Source organism: Rhodamnia argentea, chromosome 3, assembly GCF_020921035.1.
Source record: "Rhodamnia argentea isolate NSW1041297 chromosome 3, ASM2092103v1, whole genome shotgun sequence".
NCBI lineage: Eukaryota > Viridiplantae > Streptophyta > Magnoliopsida > Myrtales > Myrtaceae > Rhodamnia > Rhodamnia argentea.
The window spans coordinates 11,668,291-11,685,398 of record NC_063152.1 but is presented as its reverse complement, the minus strand read 5'-3'; the positions used below and the strand labels follow the sequence as shown (position 1 = coordinate 11,685,398).

The window sequence follows — 17,108 nt, the reverse complement described above, 5'->3', positions numbered from 1 at the left end:
TTTATAATAACAACAAATAATAAACAATATGTAGAATATGAATATGCTAAACATGAAAATGAAAATCAATCACCAATGGCACATAAATTTTGAAAATTATAAGGTTAGTCGAAATTGGTAGGGTCCACTTGCCCTATCCGCCAACGTTCACATCTTTTTTGAAATTAGGAAATTATCTTATAAGATTTTAAAGAAAATTTTAGATAAATCCCAAATTAAACGATATCTTCAGTTTAGGCAAGGTTTACCCACAATGCATTAAAATATGCGAGAAAATCACATGGATATGCCAAAACAATTCAAATCAAGCAAATAAGATAATATCGAGATCTAAAATTTAGAATTCTACCTTATCTTGCAAGAAGTTTCCTAATTTGAATTATGCGAAATTTGCGAATCAAACTTAACCACAAAGGATAGATCGGCTAGGGGATCGCAGAGCACGGCTGGTTCAGTGAAGCAATGAGATCTCGGTGAGCTTCACAATAAGGGACCACGTCGTGGGGGCGCGTATGGTCGCCGACCAGTACGAGAAGATTTGTACGTAGACGGGCAACGAAAATTCGACCATAGACTCGTAGCTCAGGCAATATCAAGTCGGTTGACCGCTGACTTGGAAGTCCCACTAAAATCCCTGCGAGAGAAAAATTTCCACGTGATAGAGTTCTTAAGATGACTGCAACTGCAATCGTGGAGTGTCTTGTGGGCCCAAAGATTTGTGAGGATTGTCAAGGGGAACTCTCCGGGCAGAATGAGGAAGACCAATGTAAAATATTGCTTCGTCTTTGGCACCCGGTCGAATTGATGAAGAATTGGAGAAAAAAAAGAAGCTCCGATGAGACTGACGGTTTGCTTGATGGAACTTCAGCGCAGGTTGGAGGAAGACCCTATCGTTAAAAGGGCTTTAGATGCCAACTGTTTAATCTTAGATAAACTCGCATCTCCGAGCTGCCCATCTGAAATGAATAGCACATTAATAACTAAAGAACTAAAAGCAGATTCAACCATATCATCCGAATACCTCCACTTCCCCAAACCCTATATTAAAATCCACCATGTCAATTTACTAGAGCATATCACAAAAAAAGTCCTAAACTTATTACAATTATGCTAATTCAGTCCTAAACATTTTAATGATTAGCTATTTCAATCAATCCGACCAATTTTGATTGAAAATTGCGGATATGGATGCTGGCTATCTTATGTCGCATCGCTGAGGCCGACATGAACAATTTTATGTTTTTATTTTCAAAACCTATTATTTTATGTCTTTTTTTCCTTTTTATTTTTTCATTGTAACCGGCGGGGGAGAGCCTCACCAATTCGACCTAACTAGGGCTGGTTTAACAATCGAGGCTCAACCCTTGCCAGATCCCGCACGGGCGAGGCTCGCCAACTCAGCCCTAGCGAGACCATGAAGGCACAGGAAGACTCTCGGTTTGCCTTTTCTTTTTTAGCATACAATCTAAGCCCGTCCACGATTTCCTCTCCCCCTTTTGCTTTCACTTTTCTCGCGTGTATTTTCTGAATAAGAGTTGATGTCCATCCCATAAGCTTGTTCATATAGACCAAAACATTACAAGCTTGGGGCGTAAGTTTTCTAATTATCGCAAAATAGACCCCCCAAAAAAAATCTTATTTTAATTAAGTCTTAAGGGGCATAAACTGCATTACAATGAGAGCGAAATTTTCGGCCATGATAGATGCGCAAAGGGTTAGCTGAATTCCTCATGTGATGTGGCTTATCGCGCATTTTTGGGCTCAAATTAGACTTTATTCGATGATTTAACCATTAATTACAATCCTTTATAATTTAAATGAATATGAACGGGTTGATTTGAGCTCAAAACAGGCCCAAATGGCCTAGCAAAATTCGGTACACCCTCCTTTATTAATGCCGGAATTTTTTTCTAGGCCCGAGTCCAATGGGCTACTAATTTATGCTCAATTTTTCACCGTCGGTCCAAAATTTGCAAAATGCAATGCATTATTCAATATGGATATGAATTAATTATTTTTGGTAGGAAACAAAAATAATTCCTGATTTTTTATGCAAAATAAATGATAAAAAGGAAAATGAAAATTTTGGTGTCAACACAAAGTATGTATCAATTTTGGAATAGTATGTTAGTGATAGGTTGAAAACCTAAATGAGCAAAAAATAAATAAATCCAACACATTGTGGTCAAGATAAAGAATTTTTCCGTTTTAATGAGTTGACAAGCAAATAGGACGCGCAATGAAAAGTGCTGCGTACTTAGGAAGACAGGCGGATATTATCATAGCCTTAATAGGTTCTTTCAGCACTATAACAAAATTCTTTTACATATTAAGTTCCCCTTTTGTTTCGAAAATGAACTTTGCTGTAAAGTATTTTCGCAAGAAACTTATTTTCATCCTATGTTTGCCTGTATTTTGCAAATAATGTGGAAGGCATATATTTCCGACAATTGTTACAGAAAAAAATCAAACGCACTTTTTTTTTTGTTATCAAAATCTTGAGTAGAAACTGAGGTCTTGGACTTGGGCATTGGAAACTCGGGCTTGAGCGTCGTGGTCTCTAGCCAGGTCTCTAGGGACTTGGGCATAGGTGTGAGCGACCCAAGCGTGGGAGCCGAGTACTGGGGCTTGGCCGCCGTGATCAAGAATTAGGGCTCAACCTGAAAGCACCGAGATCCCTAGTTTGCCTCCGAGTGAGAGGATCTTGGTTGGATTCGAGTTCAAACACCGAGGTCTCGGGTTCGAACACCAAGGTCTAGTCGTACTTTGAAAAATGATTTTGTATTTTCAATGAGCGAGTTGCTTTCTTAAATTTAAGCAAAAATTTTCCATCAACAGTGAAAATGATACTTTCCTGACTCATTTTCCCCAAGCAATACAAATGCCAGAAAAACGAGCAAGATGTTTTCTTACATTAAGTTTTTCCATGTAACAATGAATGTAAGTTGTAAAGTACTCGGGAAAGAAGTTATTATTTATGTTATGAAAGAGAATATGGTGGATTTTAAGTTGTGGAAAAAGTAATTATTTTTGTCTAAATATCAATATCCTTTTTTTTAGAGGGCTTATAGATTGGTTCAGTCTCAGACATTTCATGAATGTTTGGGGGTTGCTATGGTGTATGGATCAACTCTTTCATACATATATTAAGGGATTCTTTCTTCATAACATGGGAAGTAATCATGGCAAGCGAGGACACTTCGTGGGAGTACGGGGAAAATTTCAAAAAAAGGCTCCAATTGTCTTCATTTTCTCAATTAAGAGCTTGAAGTAGACTTTGTTTCAAACAAGAGCCCGAAGTACTCTCTTTATTTCAAAGAAAGGCATGATCACAAATATTTTGATCCTTTTACATTTTCTGATTTATTTCCTTTATTTTCTCTTTTCTTTTCCTTTTTCCTTATTTTCTCTTCCCCTTGCCAGCTACCGTGGGTTGGGCGGCCTTGCCGGCCACAGGTGAGGGCTGGCTTCATCGGCAGCCGCGAGGTCTCGCCTCGCCCAACCAGGGTGAGGGCCGGCCGCCGGCGACGAAGCCCTCGTCACCCTCGCCCAATCTGGCAACCGACAAACATTCTCTCTCCCAACCACCACAGCCACAGGCTTAAATTCTATCTCAGCGGTGCTGATCGATGACGCTCATCTCTCTCCTTCTTTCCTCTCGCAATGCACAAGTCTCGCTTTTATCTATCCTCGACATCTCTGTCTCTCTCTCCCTCATTTCATCGACTCTTGCAGGAACGACCCTGTGAATGGTGATGAAGACGCAGAGGCAACATGGGCCATGTCTCCACCCTGGCATGTCAGCTATCCGGAAGCTCCGCTTAGCTGTCACCCATCACCCATCATCAGTCCACGATTCAATTCGCAGAAGCCGCACCTCCCCCGAAGATTCCGAGCTACATTTTCAAAATCTTGTTATTCTTCGTCACCGCAGCGAAGTCCTCAGTTTTAGAGGAAGGTTGCGAGACGCCCAAGCACGAAGAGTGCAGAATTCCGCTGCCCAGCGTCTATCCCCCGCCCCCGAAGAAGAAGAAGCTGATCGGCGGAAAGAGGAGGGACGCACCAAAGAACAGGTACTTTAAGCCGCCAGATCTCGATGCCCTGTTCTCTGTGGCTCCCAGAGGAGAAGCTTGAGCTTAGCTAGCTCTTTTTTCTTTTGTAATGTATTATTCTAATCTTGATTGGTTTACTTGTTCCCCAACCCATGACCGCCGGCGACAGGGGAAGAGAAAAAAAAGGGGAAAAGAAAAGAAATAAAAGGAAAGGAAAGGAAAATAGGAAAATAGGAAAAAATTCATAAAATGTAAAAGGCCGAAAATATCCCTAATGGGGCCCTTTTTTTGAAACAAGAAAGGCACTTTAGGCTATTAATTAAAACAAGATTCACTTTAGACTTTTATTTGAGAAAAAAATAACACTTGAGGTCCTTTTTTTAAAATTTCCTTGGGAGTACGTGAAGTGAACCTTCGTAGGAGATTATTTCTAGACTGGCCCGTTGAATAAAGTGAACGAAACCGAACAACTTGATAATGGTGAAGAAAATAAATGTTGCATGGAGAATACATAAGGTGGATCAGGTCCTTCTTAACGTTGAGATGACATGAGTACATAAAAAAAAAAAAAAGGAACGCAGAAGCAGCAGCCCTGCGGCGGTCGGAAAGGGCCAACGATGGTGGGAAGTGGTCGCCGGGCCTCGACCAGTCAGGCTCATCGCTCCACTTTATTCTCTTCCTTCGATCTTCTTCCATAGACACACACACACACACACTCTCTCTCTCTCTCTAAAATAGAGACCGTTGTTGCTCTATTTCTTCTCCAACAAAGCCAGATCTTCCCTATGTTTTAGCCACGTTGTAGCCAAGCAGGAGAGAAACTAATCTTTATATCCTGCGATAACATCTCGTGAAAGTGGGGTTGTTGGTGTCTGCGAGAGAGTCGTACATGAAAATGTTACACATCCTTAAAAATAAATAATTGTCGCCTTGTCAGTAGCTCGATACTTTATTCTTGATTTAACGGCTAAATTATGATATTTCTTTGGGAGTGAAAGGTCAAGAGTTCAAATCATAGTGAAATTAGTAGGAAAAATGAGTCCTTTAGGGATAAATTCATGAACTTTCTGTTCTTGGGCTTTTGACTGATCTTTGCTGGTCTTCGATAGGTGAAGTGATGATAGTGTTTTGATCGGCTAATATTCTTTTCTTGGCCCGTACCGTGACTGATCACTTGTGGTGTTTAGGGGAATATCTTTTCATGATCACAGAATTGTTTAAGTTTTAAATATGCTTGGCGCAGAGCGAAATCGCGGGAAAGTAATCAGGAAGGAAGAGCTCAAAAAATAGTTCGGTCATTGGTTTTAAGGAGATCCCATGTGAAAAAGAACATTCAAGTTGTTCAATTTTTTAGCAGATCCATGCATTTGTGGTTGATGGAATAGGCTCCTAGAAGATAGTGCGAGAGCTTTTCTGTGAGCAAATCAACACTGATTTTACCGAGAGCGAGGCAAAGATCATAGCCTACTATGTATGAGCTAGTTGGGAGAGCCTTGAATACGGCATCGAGCCGACACTTTTGCAGTACCATCTTCCTCGGTGAAGTTCGGCAAGAGATGTGTGGTTTTTTTTTTTAAGGACTGGTGACGTCATGAGAGAGACAGAGAGAGAGAGAGAGAGAGAGAGAGAGAGAGAGAGAGAGAGAGAGAGTCATTCATACCGACACTTCACATTCTCTTTGACTTCTTCTTCTCTACTCACAGTTTATTTGATTAGAACTTCTCTTAATGTTGTTTGTTGAAATACTTGGCATAATTTTTTGTCTCGCAGGGTAGGGCCACTGGAGAATCAGATTGGTACACTTCTGGTGTAGCTAACCAGTGCGACATGGCAATCACTAATGGCAATACTTGGCTGGTCGACATGGTTGAGGATATAAGTGGGAAGATTGAAGAATTCTGTTTGGATGTAGAAGATTGCATCTGCACGGTGATTTTTCGCTCCTTGCGGTCCTCCTCATAGATTGGCTTTTATCATTCCTCTCTTCCCCATTTGTTAATTTAAGTGTCACTCATGAGTAACGTCTCTTACTTTCGCCTAGTTCCAAGCAAACTCTGCGGGAGACTATTGTTCGTCGTGATTTATCCAGATCCCTATATCTTGACCTTCCAATAGATGTAATGACATCTTTCTTGGCAAGCTTCTTCGTATGCTGTCCTGTTTAATTGTTGAAATCCTCGCATGACAGGACACGGTTCATTATGTTGAAAGCAAGCTAAAGAAGGTGCGTGCTGACATGAGAAGCTTTTGCTTGAAGTTCGTGCAAGAAGTTTTCACCTCGTCCCCGGAGCAGGCGAGTGAAGAGGTACTGTCCGATATGCCTCCGCTGGAAATTACTGACAGCTACACAACATCGGACCCTGCTGAAGGAGACTACCTCCAAGAGGATTCTTGTAGTATAAACAACTACTCCGATGTGGACTCCGAGAGCTGGGGCGACTCCACACAAGATGTGCCAATCTCTCAAGCTGAAGAAACCCCGTTGAAGTTCAAAGACGGACACAAACGTGCCTCTTTAATGGAAGGACTTGGGGAGGATGTCCATGGTTTGGATACCTGCGCTGACAACATAGGTACAGTCAAGTCACTCTATTGCGTTAGTCCAGAAGAACATGTGAGCATCATTCCTGATGTCACATCCTCGAATGCATTCGTAGAACCAATCGGTACGTACCTCACAGATATCCTATGTGCATGTAATTGTGATATAACGGCTAAACAAGAGCCTACTTCTAGATATCAGGTAAATGTGCACCAGTTTAGAATGTTTCATGGATGCCTAATCCACGGCTCTACGCCATGTCCCGTGTCTTTCTCTCTTTGTCCGGTTAACTAGGTCTATGGCCTCACGCATTATGGAAGAAGTAATGATTTTACATACCATTCACTTCCATAAGAAAAGCATCGGTTTCACTATCATCAGGTGATCTTCTGCATGAAGGCAGCCATTCGGTTTGCTTCATTAGGGTTACCCTTGTGTATGTTTCCTACTCAGCACCACCTGCATGGGTTATTCTATCTAATTAATGTTAGACTTAAGTTTGCTTCTGCTAATTCTTTCTACTGTCCTAAATAACCCCCTTCTGATATTTCTCTACTGGAGTTCAAATTGTTGGATCGAAAGTACAAGTAGGATATACATTAATAATGATGCATCTATGTAAATTACTATTTGTGCGGGCTGTCGCGACCTAAAAAAAATAAACAAGTTAATTTTCGGGCTAATGGATTATCAGGTTAATTAATTAACTAACCTAACTCGGACTCTCCCAAGTCCATACCAAATCGCAACTTATGGTTCATGTGATTATCTTGCAAAAGATTTTTCATTTTTTGGAGCCGCCACTAATCATTTTTGGTAGGTTGATTAGAAACCTAAATAAAATAGCGGGAGAAAACTATCTTATTTCCGCGAACCAGAGATTTTGAATTCGGGGATTTGGTTACGTCAGATTTCTCTAACGCCCTTTCGGTACCATTTTCATGAAAAATATTTGATTTGGCTATTTTGATGGATTTTGCTTGAAATTCAAAGATGCAATTTTTTTGGTTTTTTCTTCTTTTTTATGGGGATGTAAAACATTGAACTTTGTACGATATACACCATGGGTGATTTAGAAAGAAAGAAAACGCGGCCGATCACGAGTATTTATAAAAATAAATTAACATGTAATAATGCTAAAATTTGGAACACGTGGCATGTCTAAAATAAACAAACAAATGTTCAAACCAAACGATTACATTTTTGTAGATCGAGATGGAAAGGATTACCTTCTATTACACAAAATCTTACTCACATACACGTTATAGTTCCCTTCAAGATCTCGGAGCCGGAAGAACGCGGCTGTCGTCGAAAATGGCAAGCAATGGCCTTGTTGGGTTGCGAGGGGCGAAATATGTGTCGGGACTCGTCGAAGATGATGCTCGACTAAAACTCTTTTCTTCACTCTCGAATTTTCTCTTCTGATTTTTCTCAAGAACTCTCTTTTTCCTCTCTAAAAATTCCTCTAAAAAAAAAATCTCTCAATTCTCTTCCACTCCCCCCCTCTAAAACTCTTCTCAAGAGCTCTCTAAATGCTCTATCACAAAAATTCTCCCCTTAAAACTCTTCTCAAGAGCTCTCTTTTATAGGCAAAGTTCTCCATCCTTCATTCTTCATCTTCACTTCTTCACCTTCCATTTTCATCTTCTCTTCTTCATCTTCATTTCTTCACCTTCCATTTTCATCTTCCCTTCTTCATATTCATCTTCTCTTCTTCATCTTCCCTTCACCATCTTCCTTTCATTATCTTCTCTTCTTTATCTTCTCTTCACCATCTTCCTTTCTCCATCTTCTTTTGGTATTTGCAATGCGGTCCCTGAAGTTTCAAGTATTTGCAATACAGTCCCCGAAGTTTTAAGTATTTGCAATACAGTCCCTGAAGTTTCAAATCTTCTCGGTGTATTTTTCCATCCCGTGCCTAGTCTAGACGCATGCTAAATTAAGTGTTCCGCTTGCCCAATTATATGCCAATGCAATGTATCTTGAAAATAAATATGTGAGATGATTTTTATAATTTTTATGCAAAAAATAGATTAGTCAAAATTTAGGCGTCAACAGCTGCCCCTCTTTGAGTGGAGGCTCGTAGAGGTTCCACTCAAAGACAAAATTGAATCCTAAATTTTGACAGTGCAAATTATGGATGAACTTTTTGGCGGGAGTTTTAATCCCATTTTTTTTAATGTAATGAAGTGATGCATGATATGCAAGACTGTAAATAACATGTGTCATAATTCCTCTTTTCCATGTTAGAGAAACACGCACATGGATCGCATACAAGAATACCTGTTTTACCAAATTTCTCGTAAGCTAATGGTTCTCTTAATTTCCAAGTTTCTTTTTGCGGATGCAAGGATTTTAAGGTATCGGTGCCTTATCCGTTACCGCAGGCTTCTTTCTGGTGCGAGACAGCGCAAGATATGTGTGTCCTTCGAGATCACAAGAGCTACGTCATTGTGAGTCGAAAGAAGTGGAACCAAGTTCACAAGAGCTACGTCGTTGTGAGTTGATTAAATGTTGAAATCGCCAGTGCATATGTCTTCACGATTCGACAAAGGGGAAACAAAATCATAAGAGCTACGTCATTATGATTTGGTTTGGATCAAAACCATGAGTGCTTATGTCTTCATGATTTGATAAAGGAGCCGAAAATCATAAGAGCTATGTCATTATGAGCCGACTAAAGGTCAAGATCACCGGTGCATACGTCTTCGTGATCCGAGACCGAAATCATAAGAGCTACGTCGTTATGATTTGATAAGATGTCAAGATCGCCGGTGCATATGTCTTCACAACCTGATAGAAAAGAGGCATATTGCCCGAATTGAACAATTTTTTATAGGAGCACCATCGAATGGAATCGATAAGTACAAAAGGGGCATATTGCTCGAATGGAATCATAACAACTATCATCAGAAGAGTTGTTAATTTGAAAAGGGGTTCAGAAAACTTACCCGGGTTCTCCAAACGATTAATCAAGGAACGAAACAGATTGCTCGTATCGTACCTGGTAGGCATTTGCCAGCAAAACTTGCTCATTCAATAATCCTTGGATGAATTTCGAGACCTTAGGAAGGAACTCGAACATCGGGAATGTATTACCTATCATAGAATGTCAGAGGTAACACACACAAACATATTCAACAATGAGTATAATGCAATCACTCATACTATGGTTCATGCATAACCATTCTGTCAAGTTTGCATTACCAATTTTGTCCAGGGATGTTCTCACATTACGAATACCTCGAATGTGAGCTGAATGGGGGGACTTCAGTCCGAAAGGGCTTTCTCTCACTCTCGAGAAAAGCTCTTTATCCTGTCTGCAGGATTCAAGAGAAATCACTCAATCTTTCCATCATCGCATTCGATAAGGATCCAAGTAATCTCACAATTGATACGACCGAGCCGATCTGGAGGTCTTGATTAGGACCGTAATGAGGGCTAGGTCAAAGGTTTACAAATGGGACTCTAGTTGAGTCAAGACTGCTGAAATGAATTTCTTCGTCATCTGCTCTAGATTTACAAGTCAAGAACCCTGCAAAAATGATAGAGAAATAATCTTGCTCGAACTTCCTCAAGTGATGCTTAAAATAATTGAGCCCTACATTAACTCAAGTGCCCTAGTCAGAAAAGACTTTTGAAGGGTTGTACGGTGAGTTATGATTCGGGGACTTGGAAAAGAAAGGATTCGTTTTGGCTCGAAAAATGTATGAGAAGCAGCTTGATGTCGGTGACCATCGCAATCTTGTCACCGACCTTGGCCTTTTGGAGTGCTACCATTGCTTTGAGGATGGTATGAGCTGAGGATTGCACTTTGCAATTTGACACTTAACGGGAACCCCTCTTGAAATGTACAAGAGAATTGTATATTCAAATTCAAATGTATTCTACAAATGAGAATTGAATTGAATGGGCGTTGGCCTTACTTTTGGTAGGCACTTTGTTTTTTTCAAATGCCCTAAGAATTTTCTGTAGAATCAACCTTTGCTTCTTCCTTTTTTTTCACCTTTATTTTACTGTTGCATATTTCAGTATCTTGATGAGTTCTTTCGGGGATTTTCTGTTGATCCAACTTTTCAAGTTCTCCTCAAAGATGGGCCGTTTTTGCTTCGGGACAATAATGGTCACCAATAAGGGCTTTTAGAAATGCATTTGCAGGTTCAAATGGTTTGTGCAAATGGATATAAATGTGTAGGATAAAGGAAGAAATGCTCTTCGTCATCCTAAGGCACTTGAATTAAAGCGCAAGTGCAATGCAAAGAATCACCCGAAGATTGATGTTAGTCCAAGCAAGAGAATTTCTAACCATTTGCCTCGTGATGCTGATGGAATTACCTCTGTTTTGCCCCAATGTGGGGTGGTTCTTGACAGGGGTAAAGAAATGAAACCATCGCTCAAAAGGGGTAATCAATGGATCACCCGTAGTGTTTGGGATAGAGAACTGAATGCCTCTGTCATTTCGGCTATCGTACCTTTTGCGAGAAAACCTTTTACCTTGTGAAATGCGGAACTTAGCCACTGTTCAACTCTCCCGAAAAAATGGGACGTGTTTGGGAAAGGATTGCCTTTCATCATCCTGCCCTGCCCCATTCCATACATTCGATGTATCTTATGTAGTTCATGTTCCTTATTCAGAGTTGGTAAATTAAACATGAGGAACAGTCATGCGCAAACTATGCAATGTATGAGTGTTTTTTAGCATCTAAAATGCAGCAACTTTTTATCTTGGTGGACAGAATTCGCAAGCACATAAGAAACTTCTTAGGGGCGTGGATTGGGAGTTGCCCCTGCTCATGCAAATGAGTTGCAAAACTTCATTATCCGGTTCGAGACATGAGATTGTCAAAGGCTCCGGGAATTTCTTATTTCATTAATTTTAGGGAGAAGGGATACTTCCCTATCCGGAAAGGCAATGACCCCTGTAAAAATCAAAAGGGAAAGCATCAATGTACGTTCTCGTGTTCTAAACGAGTTGAAACGATACCGCTTTACCCTTGTACGAATTTCTTGTGAACTTTGAATCGAAAAGATCAACTCATCTGGATCGGATTGTATGTCCGGGATGTTATCTCTCCGGTCTTGTAACCATCTGGGCTGAGTTTCAATCGGCATTGAACTGCGAAGCAAAAAGGTTTTTATTAATCTTTGTACATTGATGCCAAATCCCGGGATCGAACCTGGGACGCCTCGGACCACTGTCATTCCCCCAACCACTAGGTCGTGGTGATGTTGGCGTCCACGGTTGGTTCGCTTTTTGCTATATTGTTCTCAAAACAGTTGGCAATCCCCCGTCGAGAATGAAATAAGCTTAAATCAGAGTTTGAAATGACCGAGAGCCAATTGGGACGATACTGAGTTACCCATCTTTGAGCCCGCTTGGTCTTTTACTCGTATTCTCCCAAGTAAGGCTATTCGGAATCTCTCTTTACGGGCGTTCAGGGGCGTCGTCCACAAATTGATTTGCTACGAGCCTAGCTTAACAAGGAACTTACGCATTTGATAAGATAGGAGAAAATTCGCCCTTTAACTCTAGACAAATTCTAGACAGCCAGAAAGTCAAAAATGTCCCACGCAGGGGAACTATACATGGAATTAAATGAGTATTCATGCGAGATTGGTTCCACCTCTTTTGCTGGCCATTCCAATGATCGACTGATTTTGTCTTGGATCATACACCAACGATTGTTGTTTGAGGATCCATAATCACTTGCTTCGGATCACAACTCTAGAGGTCCTTCGACTCCGAACCGGCTTATCAAGGTGGTGAGCTCATCATCAAAGTAATCTTCTGATTTTTCAAGCAATTGATACTCGAATTGGGCAGTGTTACTTGCTAACACTGGCGACAGATTTCCCACTTTGTTTTCGCCGTGAGCAGTCTGACTCCTTGAGCTTGAGCCTCCGTCGTTGCTCGGGAACTTGTTGGGATGATCAACCTGTCTGCTGCTAGAACCACCAGCGGAAGGTTGGTATGACATGTATTCTTGATTGGGAAGTGGCCGAGTACCTTTTGCTCGGTAGGTTTTCTCGGTATTGATCTTCCAATCAACTTTGGTCCGGTCGCGTTGGTCCTAACCCGCATCGTGCTTCCTCGGCTTATCTCTAACCCTTTGAAGGTGATTCGTGACACTTTGCATGGTGAGTCCGTAGGAGGAACTAGAGCAGGAAGCGGCGGGCTGGCGGCGGATGATTGAAGTTTAGCGGTGAAGGCGGCCATCATTTCTTCCATCTTTCGGGACATCATTCCTTCAAAGCGCTCAGTCAAGGAGCCAAGTTTCTCGTCTAGGGCAGCACTAACGGCGGCGTTAATGTCGGCCATCCTCTTCGCGACCGATCGAGTAATATGTGAAGATACGTGATAAATTACCTGTACGCAGTAACAAACCCAAAATGAGTACAGGGAGCAAGAATAGCGAGCCGGCCCATGACATCCCTCTAGACTCAAACGAACAAAGTGATTATGACCAAAGGATTGGAACATGTAATTTTCAGTTTGTTTGCTTTTACGAAAAAATTCGTATTAATTCGTACGTTGATCAAAACATGTCCAAATTTTACGAGCTTATAGTTGAGAAGGTGATAAACAACTTTTATGTTGGCCAATCAGACTAGAAATGCACGGATCAAATCAGTTTAATGTGTCTTTCCAAAAAAATCACGTTCAGAAAACTGTTATAACCGCATGTTGTTGAAAAAACGAAGGGCCATCTTAAATTATGAATTTAATTCTGAAATTTTGCAAGATATTAGTTGAAACATAGGTCTACAACTTTCGTGTTTGGCACTTACTCAAAGCTCGATCGTAGAATTTAGTAAAAATCGCACAACAGGAATAAGCCAAATCAGAATTGAGGACAACTGATGAAATTGTAAAAGCTACGGAAGCAAAGTGCGAAATTGGAAATAAGATAATGAAACTTCTAAACAATCAACCTAAACCATGGACCGGCCCAAAATAAAAATGAGATAACAGGGTACAAGAGACAAGAAATTACCTCTCATACGAAGAAAATGCCAATCACAAAGACATGTGCATGAATCGTGAGTTTAAATCTTATTCTATCTATCCAAAAGGCTTTTGCAAAGTGAAATGATGAACGAAACGACATGTCGCAGCCTCGTGCACAGTCATCATGACTAGTCGCAACCTCGCGTACAATAGTCATGACTAGTCGGGTTCATTCACTTCGGCTTGGTTCGGTCGACAAGGGCAATTCTCATGCATCGTAGCCTCACGTGCATAAGAACGACCCTTGAGCCATTTTTTGGAAAAAAATTTCGGGATCCAGATGGGATAACCTTTAGCGAAGCCTTACCGCCAAGGTTAAAGGACCATCTAAATACCATCTTAAAACTATTAGTGTGACCCGGGTTCGGTCACGGGTTGTGTGCGGTGTAGTGCAAAGACGATAAATCATGCACAACAATTAAAGGCAAACACCGCTTCAATGATTCAAAAGTTAAATCACAATTCCAATTCACCAAGCCTGCAAAACAAAGGGTTAGCCGATCACTCCTCCCCTTATAACTCCCAATCTGCAAAAACATTTAACACATAAGAATGAGAATTCAACCAAAGTTTACAAAATCAAGTGATTTCTTTTTCATGAAATTATCCGGCCTAAGTCCTCTTTGGATCCCCAAAGGAGTCGCCAAGCTGTCGCGACCTAAAAAAAATAAACAAGTTAATTTTCGGGCTAATGGATTATCAGGTTAATTAATTAACTAACCTAACTCGGACTCTCCCAAGTCCATACCAAATCGCAACTTATGGTTCATGTGATTATCTTGCAAAAGATTTTTCATTTTTTAGAGCCGCCACTAATCATTTTTGGTAGGTTGATTAGAAACCTAAATAAAATAGCGGGAGAAAACTATCTTATTTCCGCGAACCGGAGATTTTGAATTCGGGGGATTTGGTTACGTCGATTTCTCTAACGCCCTTTCGGTACCATTTTCATGAAAAATATTTGATTTGGCTATTTTGATGGATTTTGCTTGAAATTCAAAGATGCAATTTTTTTGGTTTTTTCTTCTTTTTTATGGGGATGTAAAACATTGAACTTTGTACGATATACACCATGGGTGATTTAGAAAGAAAGAAAACGCGCCGATCACGAGTATTTATAAAAATAAATTAACATGTAATAATGCTAAAATTTGGAACACGTGGCATGTCTAAAATAAACAAACAAATGTTCAAACCAAACGATTACATTTTTGTAGATCGAGATGGAAAGGATTACCTTCTATTACACAAAATCTTACTCACATACACGTTATAGTTCCCTTCAAGATCTCGGAGTTGGAAGAACGCGGCTGTCGTCGAAAATGGCAAGCAATGGCCTTGTTGGGTTGCGAGGGGCGAAATATGTGTCGGGACTCGTCGAAGATGATGCTCGACTAAAACTCTTTTCTTCACTCTCGAATTTTCTCTTCTGATTTTTCTCAAGAACTCTCTTTTTCCTCTCTAAAAATTCCTCTAAAAAAAAAATCTCTCAATTCTCTTCCACTCCCCCTCTAAAACTCTTCTCAAGAGCTCTCTAAATGCTCTATCACAAAAATTCTCCCCTTAAAACTCTTCTCAAGAGCTCTCTTTTATAGGCAAAGTTCTCCATCCTTCATTCTTCATCTTCACTTCTTCACCTTCCATTTTCATCTTCTCTTCTTCATCTTCATTTCTTCACCTTCCATTTTCATCTTCCCTTCTTCATATTCATCTTCTCTTCTTCATCTTCCCTTCACCATCTTCCTTTCATTATCTTCTCTTCTTTATCTTCTCTTCACCATCTTCCTTTCTCCATCTTCTTTTGGTATTTGCAATGCAGTCCCCGAAGTTTCAAGTATTTGCAATACAGTCCTCGAAGTTTTAAGTATTTGCAATACAGTCCCTGAAGTTTCAAATCTTCTCGGTGTATTTTTCCATCCCGTGCCTAGTCTAGACGCATGCTAAATTAAGTGTTCTGCTTGCCCAATTATATGCCAATGCAATGTATGCTGAAAATAAATATGTGAGATGATTTTTATAATTTTTATGCAAAAAATAGATTAGTCAAAATTTAGGCGTCAACACGGGCCCATGGCGAAGAACAAGCTAAAATCGAACAATTAGGACATTATCGGAAATCCATGAAGCTGCCTACTGGTTTTCTTGCTTTATATGATGTTTGATTATCACACATTTCTCACAGCAGGATCGGATTGCTCAGTTTCTCGAGACCACCATTGTGTCAATGAGTTGATCAAGCTTGATGAGAGCTGCATTATTGTAGATGCCGGAGAACTTTGTTCAGCTCCTAACGAAATGACTGAAGCACGAGTAATACAGGTATGTCGCCTTCGCTCTCTATGGAATAGATCTTCAATAACCTGTCTCGATGACTAGCAACATTGCGTCCTGGTCACTGTTCTTCTCCATCTTCTTGTCTTAGAACTTCATTCTGGAGAACATGGCATCCACAATGAGGAACCACGAGTTTGATGAATCTGAATGGGAGATCATATGATTGAAGATCGGTAATCATCGGAAGCGTCGAGGGTACTCAAATTTAACTATCAATAGCGCAGCATCAGCAAAATGAGAGTTTTCATGCATCCGGCAACTTGATTTTTGATTACCATCTAGGGGTATTGATAGTCTGTTCTTTTTGCCAAGGCCAAGTTCTTTTCTATCAAATTTCTCCATAAGCCTATTGCTTTTTTTTTTTTGTCTCTCTATATGATCTCTTGCAGGTAGAAATTTGAGGAATACTAGCAAAAATCTGCGAGTTCCCGCACAATAAAATTAGATTTTGATATTTAGTACAATTCTTCCAATCAGCTCATATATTAATTTTCTAGGAAGAACTGTGTTCTCTAAGATGTTAATATTAGTATGTTAGATGTTTATTCGAGCATTAGAGGGGATAATTATTAAATTGGTCTAAAACCTATTATATGGATGTCAATTGAGTTTTAAACTTTTTAATTTTGTCAATTTAGTTTTAATTCTTTACCCCAAATTCCAATGAAGCTCTTCTGACCAATTGCTGCTGAAAATTGCCAAAGTGGCATCCAGTCATCAGTGGCTGTCCTACGTGGTATGCTAACGTGGAGAACTTGTGGATCACCACCACATCAGCAATATGCAAGGCATCCATTTAGTTCTAAATTGATAGTTTTCCTTGTGCACAAATTAAGGATGAGGAGATCTGCCAAAACTAAATATGATAGATACAATAGCATTTGACTGTAACACCAAAGTACATCTATTTTATCCTTTTCTTTCATTGAATACATAGATTCAAGAGAAAATAAAATTATTTACTTGTCTTTGCGTTTGATCGCGAATATTTTAGGAGACTATCGAAACGTACAGATAAAAATATACTCAAATCATACAATACAAATGTACGTATCAATTTTGGAATATGAAATTGAAAAAGTGCAACATTATGCTAGTGCTAGGTTGAAAACCTAAATGAGCAAAAACTAAATAAATCCAACACATTATGGTCAAGATCAAGATTTTCCAT

General features: G+C 40.0%; 1 protein-coding gene across 1 annotated transcript; it reads left to right on the top strand.

Moving 5' to 3' along the window:
• The first annotated feature begins 3,749 nt into the window (after window positions 1-3,749).
• LOC125314099 lies at window positions 3,750-16,222 on the top strand. The gene is made up of 5 exons (XM_048275556.1): window positions 3,750-4,073; window positions 5,823-5,981; window positions 6,241-6,718; window positions 15,786-15,922; window positions 16,026-16,222. The coding sequence occupies exons 1-5, from the start codon at window positions 3,750-3,752 to the stop codon at window positions 16,098-16,100; spliced, it is 1,173 nt and encodes a 390-aa protein (XP_048131513.1). The 3' UTR covers window positions 16,101-16,222.
• Window positions 16,223-17,108: the final 886 nt, after the last annotated feature.